The 17708-nt window shown below is 50.0% G+C and overlaps 1 protein-coding gene across 1 annotated transcript in view; it reads right to left on the bottom strand.

Annotated features, from left to right (window-relative positions):
* Nucleotides 1–13239, bottom strand: part of PDGFC (platelet derived growth factor C) — a gene marked incomplete at both ends in the record, with an annotated part of 217833 nt that extends 204594 nt beyond the window's left edge. The window contains one exon of the mRNA XM_082838460.1: nt 13122–13239. Within this exon, the coding sequence (XP_082694586.1) occupies nt 13122–13239 (118 nt within the window). The remainder of the gene's footprint in view (nt 1–13121) is intronic.
* Between the last annotated feature and the right edge of the window lie 4469 nt (nt 13240–17708).

Raw genomic sequence — 17708 nt, 5'->3', positions numbered from 1 at the left:
TGTTTTTCAGGCCCACGGAGCCGGAGCAGTTCTTTCCGCTGCCAAAGCTCCAGCAACAACACGTGAAAGCTACCAGTACGGTGTGATGCAACCAATTTTCAGAACTTAGAAAGGCTCATTGATTTTTACTGCAGTTTCTTACACAATCCACTTCCTCTCAGGCCAAGCAAGCCAACCCTGATGGAGAGAAGTTACAGGATGAATAAATGTGATGGTATCGACATAGAAATTATTCACTTTCCTTTCCTCACTTCAATTTCCAAATTTATTTCTGCCTTCCTCCCGCTAGCTATCACCAGCAACTGCAGGACCACGCACCCCCTGCCCAGCCCCCCTTTATTGGACACTTGTGGCACAGCCCTCATGCCAATGTCAGGGAAGGTCAATTAATATTCTAATGCAGTAAAGCAACTCTCTAAAGTAAGACAGCTTGGGAAAGGATTTTCTACCTGCACCTCAAGCAAGAGGAATGAATGTCACAGTAGGTTGATCTAATAGCAGTTTTACATTAGCGGCAGAGTCACAGTAACTGTAAATCAGAACTTTGGTTGGCTTTCTACTTTACATACTTATAATTATGAGTCCACTCTTGCTATCCAGAACAATTATTTTACAATTAGTTGGGACGTGTCTGAGCCCAGAAGGAAAACTCCAATTTCAGTCATCTTATTTTCCTTGAATAGAACCCAGTGCTACCAAAACTCAGGTCAATTCCACTCTTCACACAAGGGTTTCTCACCGTTGTCTGAAGCTGAACCAACATACATGTAAATGCTCAGAATTGTAAGTACTTTTTCAAGCTGCCGTATAAAACAGCAATAATGGGTCTCCACGCACCAAAGAGAAACAAACACACAAACAAACCAAAGAACTAAGCGTGTAGCTTCATTTCCAAGGTGGAACATGGTCAGAGCCTATAAAACATAATCCCTAACCCTGAATTCGGGCGCAAATCTGTCCCTGAAACATCTAGTAAATGACTCTATTTGTTTACACAGCTCTGCACCTTTTTACGGCCTTTCCATAAAGGAGTCATTCCATCCTTTCCCTTTATTTTGTTTAAGAGTGTTTGAATGAACCTCCGAACCACAAGCCAGTTAAACGAGCTCTCCTTAGATGGACGTGGTCTCGTATAATTCACCACTACCGGGAAAATTTTCAAAACGATGTTTGTAGTTTGGAAACACCACACACTCCCACCCTCTCGAAGTACTTCCTGTGCTTTATGCGGTTTTAAACGTCCAGCAGATATATTAAATAAGTCCTCCTTTTTCATTTTTCCAAGTAAAAAGTGTGGCATTTGCACTTCTTCCAGAAGATGCGCACCTCTGAGTGTTTTGCTATAGGGTGGTTTGGCTGTTTGGAAATGACTGCAAAGGAAGATCGCAAGGAAATGTGGGATCCAGGCACCTTAATTGATTTCCGAGGACGTAAATGTTAGTTCTCAAAGGAAACCATCCTAAAGCAGTTAGCTTAATGGGGTACCCAACCGGTGCCCAGCAAAGGTTATCAGTACGGGACTTCCCTGGTGGCGCAGTGGTTAAGAATCCGCCTGCCAATGCAGGGGAGATGGGTTCGAGCCCTGGTCCGGAAAGATCCCACATGCCGCGGAGCAACTAAGCCCGTGCACCACAACTACTGAGCCTCTGCTCTAGAGCCCGCGAGCCACAACTACTGAGCCCACGCACCACAACTACTGAAGCCTGCACTCTAGAGCCCGTGCTCCGCAACAAGAGAAGCCACCGCGATGAGAAGCCCGCACACCACAACGAAGAGTAGCCCCCGCTCGCCTCAACTAGAGAAAGCCGGCGTGCAGCAATGAAGACCCAACACAGCCAATCAAAAGTTATCAGTACAGATTAAAGATAAATTTTCTACCATGACAAAACAAGTGCTTTCTTAAAACAAACACACAGATTATTTAATTCTTAATTTTACATTCTTAATCATGCCTGTAAACACCAAGCCTGTTAATTTTCTCAAGAAAACAGAGGTTAGAACCACTTTTTCAAGGGTTACCATTTATCAATGAGGTATCTGGAGGCAACATCCTGGCCAGATTTTGACCAGGAACACCTGCTAGTTTTTGATTGTGGATATTTCTACAGCCAGACAGTTTTGCGACTAACACAAAATACAGATACAGCCGAGGCTATACACATCTCTAATATACAGGAAACTGCATCTGAAACTGTAAAAACATAGTACGCTATGAGATCTAGTCACCTGTATCACAGAGGCCATCCACTGTCATGTGGACCTCCAGAAACAGAGTGTAGTTTAGTTTAGAGGTAAAAGTAAAGCGAGTCACGAAACATACGCATTGAGACATCGCTGTTTATCTAACAGGAAGCCTCCCCAATACCTTTTATTACCCACAACATAACCCTATTACCATCAGGGGAGACCCGCCTCCAGGACACCCCATCTCTGGCCCTCGATGTGCACTAGCTAATTCGGTTTCTCGTTTTTATGGCATTCAGTCTCCTTTGAATGGCTAAGCAGATGGCAAGTCACACTCTAGTAAGAAGGAGTCTAGTCTATTTCCAAAGAAAAACATGAAAATGCTGGAAGTTACTGTGTTCTTCCTGTGTTCTTAAACCATGTGCACCCTACCACCACCATACCTCAGGTTTAAAGTCAGATACATCAGAAATGAACCCTGCAGGTTCCCCTTTTTTCCAAACCCAGGAAGACATTTCCAGTAAGGAACTGAATACTTTCTTGTTCTCATCTCATCACATTTTAAGCAAACATTCCTTCTTCATACATGGATTTTAAACATCACCTGTTGCCACAGAAAAAGACATTACAACGCTTTAATGACTTCCAATTTGCATTTCTCATCACCTCAGCCTATGACTGTGTGTGGCAATACAGGAAACAAGCTGTGATTCATTCCTCAGTCGGAAAAAGAAAAGATAAGTAATAGGACTCTTTAAAAGACAGATGTCCTTAGAAACACCCAGCAAAAACAACTGCTAGAAACAACACAAGGTGAGCCCCTCGCAAGCCCAGCTTCTGTTGTTCGTGGTTCCTGATCTCTGCAGTGACTCTCAAGGTAGGTGCAGGAGCCAGCTGGGCAGTCGAGCACAGAAGCCCAGCCCCATCTGGCAAACGCTGAGAAGCTTAAAATAGTACGCACTCACGAACAAGGCTTCCCTGGAATGCAAATGGCCTGCCTTCAAAAAAAATAGCGTGGCATCCACATCACATCGAATGCATTCATTTCAAATCCTTAAATACCTCAAAATATTTCTAGCATTGGGTCCAGGGAACCAGGACGAACCTCCCCAGAGGTTACCCAATGCAAATTAACCTCAGAGGAATTAATTTTCCAGGAAATTCAACATCCTTTCCCTTAAAAGTACAAAGGCCGTTTTCCTCGCTCCTTGCAAGGGAATAGCTTCATCACACTGATTCTATGGGCCCTGCCCCTTTATCACATCCTGTCCCACACCCGGCCTCCTTCTGCATGCCATCCGTTTTGTGAATGAAGTGTGAAATTAGCACTTTGTTTACATAAAGCAGGCAGCAGAGATGGCGTGGACACAGGCTTAGCTTATCTGAGTGTCACTGAGGCTGTGCAGCCTGCACTCGGACCCGTTCAGAACCTCCCAAGAAAACCCCAATAAGCCCTTAGCCACTCACACCAAAGTGGAACTGCTACCTGCCTGCCTAGAAAGCAACTGGAAAGAAAAGGTTTGACTCAACCTTAAACATGAAGACAACCTTTCCTTTTTTAAAATTAAAACTGATTTACAATGTTGTGTTAGTTTCAAGTGTACAGCAAAGTGATTCAGTTACACACACACACATATATATCTAGATCTATGATTTTTCACATTCTTTTCCCTTCTAGGTTATTACAAAATACTGAGTAGAGCTCCCTGTGCTCTGCAGTAGGTCCTTGTTGGTTCTCTATTTTACACACAGTAGTGTGTACCTGCTAATCGCAACCTCCTAATTTATCCCTCCTCCACTTTCCCCTTTGGTAACCTTCAGCTGTTTTTCTATGTCTGTGAGCCTGAGTCTGTTTTGTAAGTAAGTTCACCTCTATCATTTTTTATATGGAATCAATAGATTCCACATATAAGTGATATCACATGATATTTGTTTTTCTGTGTCTGACTTACTTCACTCTGTATGACAGACTCTAGCTCCACCCATGTCACTGCAAATGGCATGATTTCATTCTTTTTTATGGCTGGGTAATATTCCATGGTATATATGCACCACATCTTCTTTAGCCATTCACCTGTCGATGGACGTTTAGGTTGCTTCCATGTCCTGGCTATTGTAAATAGAGCTGCAATGAACACTGTGAATTATGTTTTAAATTAAGTAATTTTATTATAAAAATTACTCTTTTTGAATTATAGTTTTCTCAGGGTATATGCCCAGGAGTGGGATTGCTGGGTCACATGGTAGCTCTATTTTTAGTTGTTTAAGGAACCTCCATACTGTTCTCCATAGCGGCTGTATCAATTTACATTCCCACCAGCAGTGCAAGAGGGGTGCCCTTTTCTCCATACCCTCTCCAGCATTTCTTGTTTGCAGAGTAAAGACAACCTTCTCCTGGATTCTGCTTCTGAGCTGCCCTGCACACAGCACCAGGGCCTTACATCTCCCCTGCCTCTGTTCATCCTCAACCCCAGACTTGCTTCTGTCCTGGGCTGCAGGCTGTCCCCTCGGCCTAGAACACTTTCCTCTTCTCCCTTCTCAAGCCCACTTCAAAGTATGTCATCTCCCCCGTGGGAGCTTTTCTCCATGCACTTCTTTTCCGCGCGGAATCCACCACCTGGTCGATCACCAGAGGATCCGGGTGGTCACGGTAAAGCCCTCTGCGTTCCCACAGCTCCTGGAGCCCAGAACCAACAGACCTGGAGATAAACTCCAGAGCTGCCATCCTCCTCGGACAGCGCTTCGCAAGGGCAAGGGCTGCATCTCCTTCTCTGTGTACCCGGCACCTCGGGCAGAGCTTAGCACAGAGCACAAGCTCATAAACTGCTGTTTAAAAACAATGTTCTAATAAAACGTTAGACCATTAACTCATGACGGGGGAGGCGCGTGGCTGAGTCCTGGCTTGGAGTCAGAGCCAGGCCCAAACGTTCACCAGCTGTGCGACCTTGGCTACTTGGCCAGCCTGGCCTCGGTGTTCCTCCCAATAGCGCACGGTGGGGCGGGGGGGGGGGGGGGGTGGGGGGGTGGGGGGGCGGGGCGGTCACAGAGATGAACTGTGGACTGTCTGCAAACACTGAGCACCAGCGCCGCACCCAGCGGGCTCTCGGGGAGTCATCATCAACATCACAAGACCAGAGACCCACCAGGGACCCTTTGGTCCCACTGAATCGCCCCCCCGTGGCGGCATCCAAATACTCCCCTTCCCGGGAGCGCGTCCCGGTTTCTCATCAGCGCACAGCGTATACGGGTGCAACGCAGAGCCGCGTCCTTGCGCCGGCTACCATCGACGGGCCTCGCGCTGTCTGGGGACGGTGTTTTCTCTCAAGGAGCCAGACACCCGCTTTGCCTGCCGCCCCCAGACACTGCAACAACCCGACACACCATCCCTTAATTGAGAGATGGTTCAACTACTCTTCAATGGGGAAAATGCCAAATCCAAAAAAAAAAAAATTCACAGTTTGAAAATAAAAAGGAATTAAGCCTAACACCACGAAAGCTAAATTAGTGAAGCTAGCCTGGCAAAGATGGTTTGGCTTTGCAACAAGGCAGATGTCCAAGGGGGGCGGCTGCCCCATCACCAGGGGACTGGGAATAACCACTTGAAGGTGGGGCAGAGAGCCCGACGTGAAGGCAGATGGCAGATAAGAGGGGCTGAACTCCATTTGAAATGTATCCTCCTGACCTAAACCACAGAATGAGCTCATGCTACCAAAAACATTACGCTTAGGAACTTGGCTTTAAGGATAAACGTAATTAACATAACTCCCCTTTATAACTGTAGCTCATTTGTTCTCCGATTCTGAACTCTGTAAACAAAATTTTTTAAAAAGGTAAATGAATTCTGTTTTAGGCAAGCTGTTCGAGTCCACAGCTACGAATTTATCTCCTTGATGCTCTTGATTTGAGAGCAGTCTGAACCTCTGAATAGAATGCCCTGTATAATATAGCGTAAATAAAGGCTAAAGTCACTCATTACATCCACTGCAAAAGAATAACAGGCTGTGTGTTCTAGAGCTCACTAAACCATGCCTATTTACTCACTTCTCCGGTACTTCACCACTGAGACATCCTGCGAAATAAAATGTTCAAAATTGTTAAAAAAAAAAAAAAAAAGAAAGAAAGAAAAGAAAACCTCCCAGTGGAGCCAAGCTTTCCCATGTCAACCTTCCCCCTCAGCATCAAGAAATATGGCAAAATATGCCAATCAACATTGTTCATCCACGGACCCGCTGAAAATTCGATCCCAGCCCATCACGGTAACAATTCTAAAGGAAGTATTTCAAGTCATTTGCCAAACTGGCAGATTTCTACCCCAACAGAGGTGTTACCGTAGACCTTAACCAGAGTATCTGCTCTGCGTCGTTAATAGGATTATTCCGAGATCGTTGTCCTTAGCGTGGCTGTAAAAAATGTTTCAGGATCAGGGGAGCCCAAGCTGCCCCCACAACCCCCAAAGCACAAAACCTCCCAGAACAGTAAAGAGGTGCATTTATGCCAAGTGTTGGAATTTTGAAACTAGAACGCCATTTGCCTCACTGGTTCCCATGGAAGGAAAACATACCAGCCCACAAGCCGTTGAACCCGGCCACCCTCCAGCGCGACCTTGACAAAGTCACCTCGGTGGTCTAGGCCTCACGGTACACATCGCTGTGGACGGACTCCTGGGACCCTTCCGGCCCTGACGTTCCACCTGCCAGAATTACTGCGGATTTCTATCCTGTGCACGTTCTCCGTGAGCCACAAGCAGAAGGTGGGAAGCACACTGATGCTGGAGTGTGTCAGCCATTCAGCCTCACCATTCTGCGCAGTCCTGGGTCCAGATCACATGCGTGCGACCCAGCTGCAGCACTACAGAGGTGCACACCCCCGTGGCACTTTTAAGACAGTAACTAGCACCGCTTCTAGAAAACCTACCCACCGGCTTGGTACACACGCTCCTGGTCACGCGGTACATTTACCAAGATGACAAAGTAGAACTCTCACTGGCGGCTCCCATCCCAACCAATAAGCAAGTGCATCTTCCTTTGCAAAAAGTCAAGCAATGGTGAAAGTTCCAGTATCAAAAAGCCACCTTCCAAGACGGGCTGCTGTTCCAGGCAATACCAGAGTCCTGCTTAAGCGAGGCACTGCATCCAGAACCGTCTAACAAATATTTACTCTATGCCACCCTTCGTTCCAGGCGCTGGCGCACCCACAAAGGGCAAGTCTGACAGGGCCACGCTCTCAGGGGCCTTACATTCTACAGGGGTGGCAGGGAGACAATATGTAAACCAATAAACAAGCAGAATACCACAGTGGTAACTGCTATGCAGTGAATTACCCTTGACATGATAAACAGGGGTGGTTAATGAAAGTGGTTAGAAAAAAGATCTCGCAGAGAAGGTGGTCTCTTTAACCCAGATGGCAGGAAGGTGGTACCCAGGCCCGGTGTTGCCTGGGGAACCAGGAACAGGCACCTGAGGGCTGCAACCCCACGCCACGTGTGCCACGTCCCCTGCCGCGTCTCACCCCCAGGCCTCGAAGCAAAGAAGCTGCAGGAAGGAGGCTTGAAGGAGGCTGTACCCTTTCTTCTCTCCGGGTCCTTCAAGCTGCAGGTGGGTCGGGCCCGAGTGCCCAGCAATGGGGAGAAGAGACAGGAGTTTTAACTCCCCTGTGAACTAAACTGTCCATAGCTGAAAGTGTCAAAAGGCTTAAGCATCAGTGTGGCAGGCGCAGGAGGGATCCATCAGGAAGGAGGCCAGCAGGGTTGGAGCAGTGTCCCCGATGTCCCCAGCTGTGCCGGGCATTAACGCTGTGGCTTCTGCTCAAAGATGCTCCATCTGTCCTGGAGGAGTGGCCAGGCTCCTTCTCAACCCACTGGCGATGTTTCAGTATTTCCACAATGGGTGTGGTCGTACCCCGTGCTTACCAGCCAAAGATCGACCACTAGACATATCCTCAGGAGACAGAGAAGGGGGATGCGAGGGGAAAAAATCACAGGTGGAGGCAGTGGTAGGGAAAAATAATTCAGAGACTGTTTAACCAAGGAGTGTTCAGAAATTATATGGCGTCATACAGAGCTACTCTGGCTACAGATAACACTTGCAAATAGAACCATCAGAGGCATCAAAAGCAGGCCAAGTAAATGAAGGGACTTTTATTACGACTTCTACCATGTTGGTTGATACAAACAGAAACCTCCCCTCTGCTCAGTGCTCTGGAATAACCTAAATGGGAAAAGAATTCGAGAAAGAATAGATGTATGTATACGTACGGCTGAATCACTTTGCTGCACACCTGAAACTAGCACAACATTGTTAATCAACTATACTCTGATATAAAATAAAATAAAATTTCTTTAAAAAGAAACATCTAGGGAACTGTTTAGCAGTCTTGGGAACATTTCGGGGGGAAGGTGGACATTACAAATGCACTGATTCAATTATTTTTTATTTAACACACATCACATTATCATTAGATTTCTAGTTCTACAAAAAGTGTGCAAGTTTATAGATAAAACAATTTTTGCACCAAAATGTTGAAAAAAACATGTAGTAGAAGAGAATGTCAAGAAGATATGTAAGGAGTAAGTTTCAGGAAGGATGAACTCAGAATAAACCAAGCTAAGACGTTGGTGCCCGACACAGGGCACTACAAAATACACCAAGGAGGAAAGTGTAGGGTCGGCCCCCAGCATCTATTTACAACTATTCAACAAGTGATATATAGTCCCTGAGGCTTCGTACAGACCTTTGTACTTTCTAATTACCTTGCAGAGGTAAACATCAAGTTTCTAAGATTAAGGGTAGAAGGTAACAGCTGGGAGAAGAGGAAATGTCACCATAAAATAGAAGGGGGATTTTTTGTCACCTATGGTGAAAAGCAATATTCATCATTACATAATGGTGCTTCGCTTCTCCAACTTCCTCAACTACCCCAAACAGAGCAGAGAACCAGGAGGAAGTTAAAAAACAAAAAAAACCCCTCTAGATAACAAAAATAAATGTCACAAAGGTCACACGTGACAACTTATAGACTAACAGGAAAGTCCCCTGGGTCCTCGGGCAGAGCTCTGTACTCTTGGACACTATTCTAAAGGTTGTGACGATCTGCCTTGCAGTCAAATACAGCTTTGAAGCTGCTACCTAGGGCAGAGGGGAGGGGAGTGGATATGGGCACACTGGCAATGGGAGGAGGGGTGAGCTGGCACTGAAAGAGACGCACTGAAAAGCCGTAAACACAAGACACACGTACTGAGCGAGGCACCAGGGGACCATCTGTCCCCAAAGTAAATGGCCGCACAGGCCACAGAAGCCCTTGAGGACACGTGCGCAAACAATAAACGATGCTCAGTGGGCACAGGGAAGGGGGAGGGGCAACCTGGGGTAGGGGATTAGAAGGTACGCTATTATGATGTTGAAAATAAGCTACGAGGATATGTTACACCACACAGGAAAGTAGCCAATATTTTACAGTAACTATAAACGGAGGATAACCTTTAATGATCATGAATCACTATATTGTACCCCTGTAACTTACAAAATATTATACATCAACTGCACTTAAATTTTTTAAAATAATGTTCGTAAGGAAAACCCTAATCAACAGAGACATCTCCCAAATCTACACTCACAACAGTTAATAAACAGTCAGAAGCATGTTTCAGGGCTGTGGGTAAATTAAAATCCCTCCCCAGTGACACAAGGTGGGTGAGGCCTCATCCCACCGACAACCCTGTGACTGGCGTCTACTGGGGCCAAACACACGCGGTAAACAAAGCAAGCTGTTTTCCCTTTCGCTTGAGATGCGCCTGATTCCCTCTGCTACAGCCCGGAAGCAGCATCCCAGAACTCGCCCATTTCCTGGGAGGAGTCCTCTCCTAAAAGGAGTGCATGCAGACCACACTCATTTCCCCATGGCCGTACAGCGCGTCCAGGCCAGAAACCCTACCTGCGTCAGCGTTCTCATCTTTCCTCTCCCTCTCTACGTTAAATCTGGGGGCAGATCCTTGGTGGATATGTGAGACTTCATTGTCAGCAGTCAGATTAAGAATGAAAGACACAGAGGCGGGAGTTCTCTGTGGTCCAGCGGCTAGTTAGGGCTCCGCGCTTTCACTCATGGAGCCCAGGTTCAATGCTGGGTCTGGAAACTAAGCTCCCACAAGCTGCGCAGCGAGGCCACAAAGGCACCTCATAGTACTGGAGGATAAAATTATTTTTCCAGTAAAGTGGCAAGAACTGCAACAGAGTTTTGAGGAGAGAAACAACTAACTGAAACAGGGTAAGTGACACTGACCCCTCACACCTAATTCTGAAGCGCCTCCCTTGCCCCGGTCTAAATCCAAGTGCCCAGCATCGGTCAGAGCAATCAATTTCCATGTTTGACAGGGCTCAGGACACCCAGTTGATTTTGAAACCGAGCAGGCCTGGGGATCTGATGGAGTCAACCCCACAGGAGACTCTGGAATTCTCCAGGGAAGAGAGTAACCGTCCATCGGGGAGGGGAGTGGTCAATGGTGGACAGAATGACCTCCGACTGTCACAACAGATCAATTTGGACATCTCACATTTAGTTCTTCGAAGACCTTTCTGAATATGACACAGTGCACAGACTGGGTGAATGGCGTTTTCTATGTGGTACCCTCAGGGGGGTCTGTACTGGGGGAATTAGACTCTCATCTACATTGAGAGAAGCAACAGGGCAATCAGAAACCAATCATAATTCAGTAAGAGGGCAAAAAAAAAAATGCCCACATGACGGAATGGAAAAGTTGAAAGCCACAAAAAGAGGAGAAAGTTCCAGCAAAGCCGCTCACTTTCCTGGGGGATCTTCCTTAGCACCCACCTGTTACCCTCGCATCCTGGGACCTTCCATGCGCGGGAAGATAGCTCTACACCGCCCCCTAGCGCTGGCCGCCCCGCTTCTCAGGCTGAGCACCGCAAGGTGAGCGGTTCCTCCACCTCCACTTACTTCCGGCTGCCAACCCTCCCAAAGGCTAAACATAGACCAGTCCTCTGCACACAGATTAGGAAACCACCCGGCTATTTTTAGCATCATGCATCTTAGGAATGGAAATGGCCCAGCCTCTGACGGCAACACAATGTGTGTGGCCTGGCTTCACGAACCCACTTCTCAGGAGGGGGTTCAATCGACCCCGGAAAGTGGCCAAAGACCCCGGTGAAAGTTCTGGGCCTCGTTACAAAGCGACGATGGCACGTGGACCACAAGAAAGAATGGCAAGGAAAGGACAATGACAAGTACAAGTCGCGAAGGGACTCGGGAAGATGAGAGATGCCAGGACAGGCCTGATAAGTAAGTCAGAGCATTAGGAGAAAGGACCTGGGATGGAAAAAATAAAAAAACAAAAGCCAGGAGCCAGGGATACGGTGCATGGTCATTTGGGGAAACCTGGTCCAGTCAGAAGCGATATTTTGAACTGGGCATTTATTTTACGTGATAAAGAACAGAGGCTGGTCTGATCCGTCTCCTGCCAGGGTACAAGTGGCGCTGTGGCTTCTTTGATCCCCCCGCCCTGTCCCCGCGCCCCCGGCCCTCTGCAGTCCCCGGGATTGGACGTGGATCCCTTTGATCAGCGGCTCAAGCAGCCTGCAGGTGCCCCGTCCCATCACATCACCCAGTCGTAAGAAGCAACCACAGTGCTATCAGCCTTGTGATGCCTTGTCTTGCTGCCCAAACAGCGAGTACAGATAATGGCTACAAAGGTCCCAGGAATCCTTATTTTCTCTCTTTTCGGACTCTAGAACTTTCTGTGCTTTCTTAAAGGTGAACACTCTGGAGAGTTTCAATCCAAACTTGAAGCTCTGAGACACCCCCCCAAAACCGACAGAAAAAGTTGCTTGTGACTTAAAAACACAGTTCAGGGCACTCTGATCTCCTAGGCACACGCTGCTCACGTTCGTTTCGCACGGTTCATGAAGTGACAGCCTTCTTGCATTCCAAACAGATGGCATATAAAGCAGTAAAAACATGTACATTTCTTTTCAAATAACACCGAGAGCCGCCACTTGTAAACAGGGTGTTTAATATTCTAATTTTAGACAGCCTGCATTGACATTGTGGTTTCATGTGCAGTATAAAATTTCTATTTACAAAGTAGTCTCAAAAATGACTTCATAATGTTAGATCAAGAGCAAAAGGGTTTAGAAATTGAATGATGTAAATCATATGGGGTTCAGAGGCTAAGCAAATTACACACCCTGAAGCAGCCCTGGCTTTATGAAAGGAGCCTTTCTCCGGCTCTGTGCGATCCCAGCCCAAGGGAACTTGCATCTGAGAGTTTTCTAAACATTTCAGGTACACTTGAAAGGTGAAAGTAATTCTCATTTCCTATGCAGGATTAAGTCGTTTCCAGCACACACAAACTAGCAGTCACTCACCATCGCATATAAAAACACACCACCAGAAAGGTAAGGGCTTCAGGAGTACAAAGGCACATTAAAAAAAAAAAAAAGAGCACAAGAGAAATACATTTTTTTAATTCCCCCCCTGCACACGTCCACGGGGCCCCTCGACCTCTTGGTTTGCTATCTACTTACTGATTAATTGATGCCTTTCCACCGCGAGCGCTTCAATTAATGCGGCTGACACACGTCCTGGGACACCCCTCCCCAGGGCAAAAAGCTCGGAGGAAAGTCAAACATGCCAGGACGCGTTCGTGTCGGACTCGGGTCTAGAGGCAGTTCTCGAACTTAGGACTCCGGCGACGAGAGGTCTTGCAAGCGCGCTGGCCCTGACGCCCCCCAGGGCTCCCAGCATGTCAGCGCTGCGGCGGCGCCCGCGGGGACACTCAGGCTGCCCCGCTGGAGCCCGGCGGCCGCTGCCCCAGCCGCAGGCTGCGAGGAAGCTCCGCGAACGCGGCGCGCGGGCCGGGGTGCGTCCCGCCCGGACGCGCCGGGCGGCGCGGGCGGCGCGGCAGGGGACGGAGCGGGGGCACTCACCGTTCTGCTCCTTGGTGCTGGCGAGCTGGAGTTTGCTGCTCAGGCTGGACTCAGCCCGGGTCCCGGGTCTCTGGCCGGCCAGGGCGGATGTCAGCAGCAGGAGCCCGAAGAGGAGCATTGGGCTGAGCGGGCGGGCGCGCGGGCGGCGGGCACTGGGGCGGCGGGGCTGCGGGCCGGGCTCAGCGCCGCCGAGCCCCGCGGGCTCCTTCCCACATCCTCCCATCCAAGGCTTTCTCCGAGGGCCCTCTTCGGCGTCTCCAGTTTGCGCCGAGGATCAAAGCAGAACCTGGACCTGAACCAGTTCCCCGAGGTCTGAACAGATCCTGCGCCGCGCCGCGGCGGAGGGGGGGGGGGGGGGGGATGGGGGCGAAGGCGAGGGGGAGGGGGGGACGCGGCGGCCGCGCGCGCCGCCGAGGAGTCCCCGGCCAGGGCCCCGAGCACCTGTCAGCCGGCCGACGGCCCGGTGGCGGGTCGGGGGTCGCGCGGGGCCGGCCTGCAGCCCGCGGGGCGGCCGGCACCTTCCAATCGATCACAGAGCTGCCGGTCGGGGCGCTCTCCGGGCGCCGCGGCCGCCCCGCCCCCAGCTCGAGGGGGAGGGGAGGCCCAGGCGCGGGCGCGGCGCCGGGGCCGGGGGGTGTCCCGAGCGGGGCCTGGGTCCCGGCCGAGGCCGCCCCGGCCCGGGCGCACGGAGGCCGCAGGACGCGCTGCCCGCCCGGAGCGCGGCGCGGATTGAGCACCTGGAGGCGGTCCCGCGCGCCCGCCCCGCGCAGCGCCGGAGGTCGGGCAGGGGTCGCGCGGGGGCCGCTCGGGCGTCCCCTCCCCAGCGCTCGGGCGGCGCGGCGAGCGGGCCCCGGGCGCGGAGCAGGCCGGCGCGGAACTCGCGTGTCCCTCCCCTTCCCCACCTTCCCGGCGCCGGGGGGGTGGCCGGGGTCCCGCGCGCCCGGGCGGTCCGGCAGGTGCCGGCGCGTGCGCGGGGTGCCGCGGGGCCCCGGCGGGGGGATGCGACCCGGGCTACCCGAGCGCCACGCGACGAGCCGGCTGGGCGCGGCGGGCGCTGCCCGAGCCGGGGGACGAGGGAAGAACTTCCTGCGCCTCCCCGCCTCCGCGCGGCCCTCCCCCCCGGGCCGGGGCTTCTCGTTCCTTCCCGAGGGCATCCCCGTCCCCAGAGGGCCGGGCTGCGACCCTCGGCCAGGCTTTCTGCGCCCGAGGAAGAAGGGAAGCCGGAACGCAGGGAGGTCTTTGCTTCCAGCTTCCAGCCCTCTGAAGCAGGGAGTGGAAAAAAGTAAATGTAAAGACAAATGGCCGGGATAGAACACCATTTATTCCTTTAACAGACACTGTAGGGACCGAATGCCTCCTGAGTCGGGCACTGTTCTAAAGCTGCAGACATGGAACCAGGCAAAAGTCTCTGCCCTCGTGAAGCCTGCCTCAAGCAAGGGCCAGGGCAGGCAAAGCACAAAGAGCGCCCGCCTCCTGTCAAAGAGCCGAGGCGAACCGCAGGACCAGGTAAGGCCGGGGGAAGGGCGGAGCCCCAGGGGGCGAGCTGAAATACGGGCGGACTTTCAGGGCTCCTGCCGAGGGAGCCATCTGCCCTTCCCGGCCCGGCTAGGCCCTCGGTGAGTACGGAGGGGAGCCGCCCTGGGAAAGGTCCAGGGACGCCTGGGCGGGGACACCCCCACCATGGACCCAACTAGGGGCGGAGCCTTCCCGCTGAACGTGGCAAGCCCCCTTCCTCTGCTCGGATGCCCACCGAGCCCAGCCAACTTCACCTCTCTGCTTGTAACATCTTAGTTCTCTTCTCTTTTTTCCCCTCTTAAAATTCTCCGAGGTTCAACTCCCCTTTGAGGGCTTCGCTCACCTCTCCCATGGGTTCATTCTTACTGCTTCACCACTTCTGTCTTCAGAGAGCAGGATGTTAAGGCCGATAAGGAAAGCCCAGTCTCTGACCGTGAAGACGCCGCAGTTTAGCAGACACAGGCCTTGGTAGTGTCTTCACTTGAGCAGCCCCTCAAGGCCAGTGTGAAGCCATATTTGCGCAGTAAATATGTTCTAAACGTGGTCTGTAGATCTGGGGGAGAGTTCCCAGTTTTAATAGCTTAAGGAGATTCGTTATGTAAACGACCTGCTTTCTGAACACACTCTAATCTATTTGTCTTGAAACCAATCGCTTCCCGGTTTTTCGAATTCGGTACTTTTGATTTCCTAATCAGGATTTTTCTAAATGACGCTGTTATATGTCTATATCGTTGAGTTTGATGACCACCCACATAGAGTGTGTGTATGTGTGTGTGTACAGATTTAATCCATTTGCTCTCACGAGATTATAAGGGTGATGACTACCCTTTCTTTTGTATCATTTCATATTGGCTAGAAGAGTGCCTGGCCCAGGGAGCTCATAAAGAAACACTCGTGACTGACTGACAGGTTTCTTGATTGGAGTCACTTACGTTCGCCCTGGAATTTCAGCATGGAGGTTGTATTTGAAAAGTTACACACGATCTAGAATAATCCTCCACCTCTGCGTTTCACCTCATCCGTCGTCTACAGATGGCTTTGGCACTGGCCTTATAAATAAAGCCAGCCGGGTGCCCCTGCAGGACTCCAGACCAAATCCGCCCACATCTCCATTGCCTGGGTTCCCTTCCGTGTCCTTGCCCTAGTGTCTCTTGAACTGCCCTTGGCCTTGGCAAGGTTGATGGTTTTAAGACTGTATCATCCTCTGCTCCATTCTGCTTATAAACTCTTCCTAGGAAAGTGGGATCCTTGCATCGAAAGTAAATTTTATATAACCCGGAGTCTGCACAGTTACTAAACAATAGATTCTGAATGAATATGGCTTTGTTTTGGCCTAAAGCATTTTCCTTGAGGAAAGGCATCTGTTCCGCCCACCAGGAGAAAATAATTGGGAACATTCTTTGTGGTTTTCGTGTTTTCTTAAACCTTCGGCAGGCGTGCCCACTCCGGCTGAATATATGTAGAGTACCACCTACAAATTCCTGATGAGGAACATGCCGGAAGGTACTCGGTTATTAGCAGTGATCATTTTGGGGGGGAGGGAGGGTGGGTGTCGCTATTAACTTTTTTTTTGGAATGAAATAAGATTTAAAGTCAAGTATCCATTCGACTAATCACTTAACACTCAGGAGGGCAGGAACCGTGGGGCCGTATATTTTGCCCAGAAAATCAAATATTACAAGTTTCCTTGCTCTTCTTCTGATTCAGTCCTGACACACACACGCGCACACACACAGGGACACGTGCAAAACGATTTTGACTTTTCCCAGAACTTTTCAGTATTTTAGTGGCAGATGAGTGAGTAGGAGTTTCTGAAGTTCAGAGTGCTATGAACTCAAGTGTCCACTACTTTCTAGAATGACTAACTAGCAATACTTCTTTTTTCTTTTTTTTAATACATTTATTTACTTATTTTTGGCCACATTGGGTTTTCGTTGCTGCACGCGGGCTTCTCATTGCGGTGGCTTCTCTTGTTGTGGAGCATGGGCTCTAGGTGCACGGGCTTCAGTACCTGTGGCTCGCGGGCTCGGTAGTTGTGGCTCGTGGGCTCTAGAGCACAGGCTCAGTAGTTGTGGTGCACGGGCTTAGTTGCTCCGTGGCATGTGGGATCTTCCCGGACCAGGGCTCGAACCCGTGTCCCCTGCATTGTCAGGTGGATTCTTAACCACTGCGCCACCAGGGAAGCCCAGCAACACTTCTATACACATTTAAATGAGGCTGGGAGCTGGGGCTGTCGTTAGTAAGCAAAGTGAATGTCCACAGATCACAGCAGGAATAGACTGTTCTGGGGGAAAGAAGAAGTGCAGTAAAATCTCTCTCAGAATCATGCTTTTGTTTCTCCACTCTCTCCAGTTACCCCTAGAAACACATGACCTCTCTCTCTTCAGACATCTCAGGATATATTAATACTCTGTTTTTCCACCCTAAAAACAGAAAATACACTTTTCCTTATATTTCGTTTATCGAGATCGGTCACCCCTTACCTCCCCACGTGCAGCTGGAATCAGAAAGGCTTGCCTGCCGAGGCAAACGGTAGAGGCTTGTGTCGGGGCCCGCTCTCCGAGGAGCAGATGTACTTTCTCATTGTGGCCTTTTGAGGGAGGGGAGTCCAGAGGTGGGAAGCTAAAGGTGTGTGGCCCAGAGAAACGGGAGATAAGGATAGGCCTTGAGGTGGCTTCGCCCATTGAACTCAAGCTGCTCTTTCCTTCCGGAAATCACGGTTGAGTGTGCAAAGGTGTTTTGTCAAAATCTCAGAAGTGCTTGTCTGACTCAGAACCCAGAGCGTGTAAGGAGCCAGAAACAGCCCCAAAGAAAGAGGAGCCCTGGCCAACTCAGAGCTACCACAACGAAAGATTGTTTCACCGGGAGACGGGAGACCCCGGACTTAGGCTGGCTTCACTGCTAACAAACAGCACAACCTTGGTCTAGAATCCTCTCTGCCCCTTTTCCTTACAGGAGACGTTTACACTGGAGTCTGTCTCCAGCGTATATGGGAGAATTGAGAATTCTTAGAATTCTTCCATTCTCTAAGCTACGACAGGTAGTGATGCCAATTCTTTTTCAACTTAATTG

The sequence above is a fragment of the Leucopleurus acutus genome (assembly GCF_964270905.1).
Source record: "Leucopleurus acutus genome assembly, chromosome: 4".
NCBI lineage: Eukaryota > Metazoa > Chordata > Mammalia > Artiodactyla > Delphinidae > Leucopleurus > Leucopleurus acutus.
This window is presented reverse-complemented; position numbering and strand designations above follow the sequence as displayed.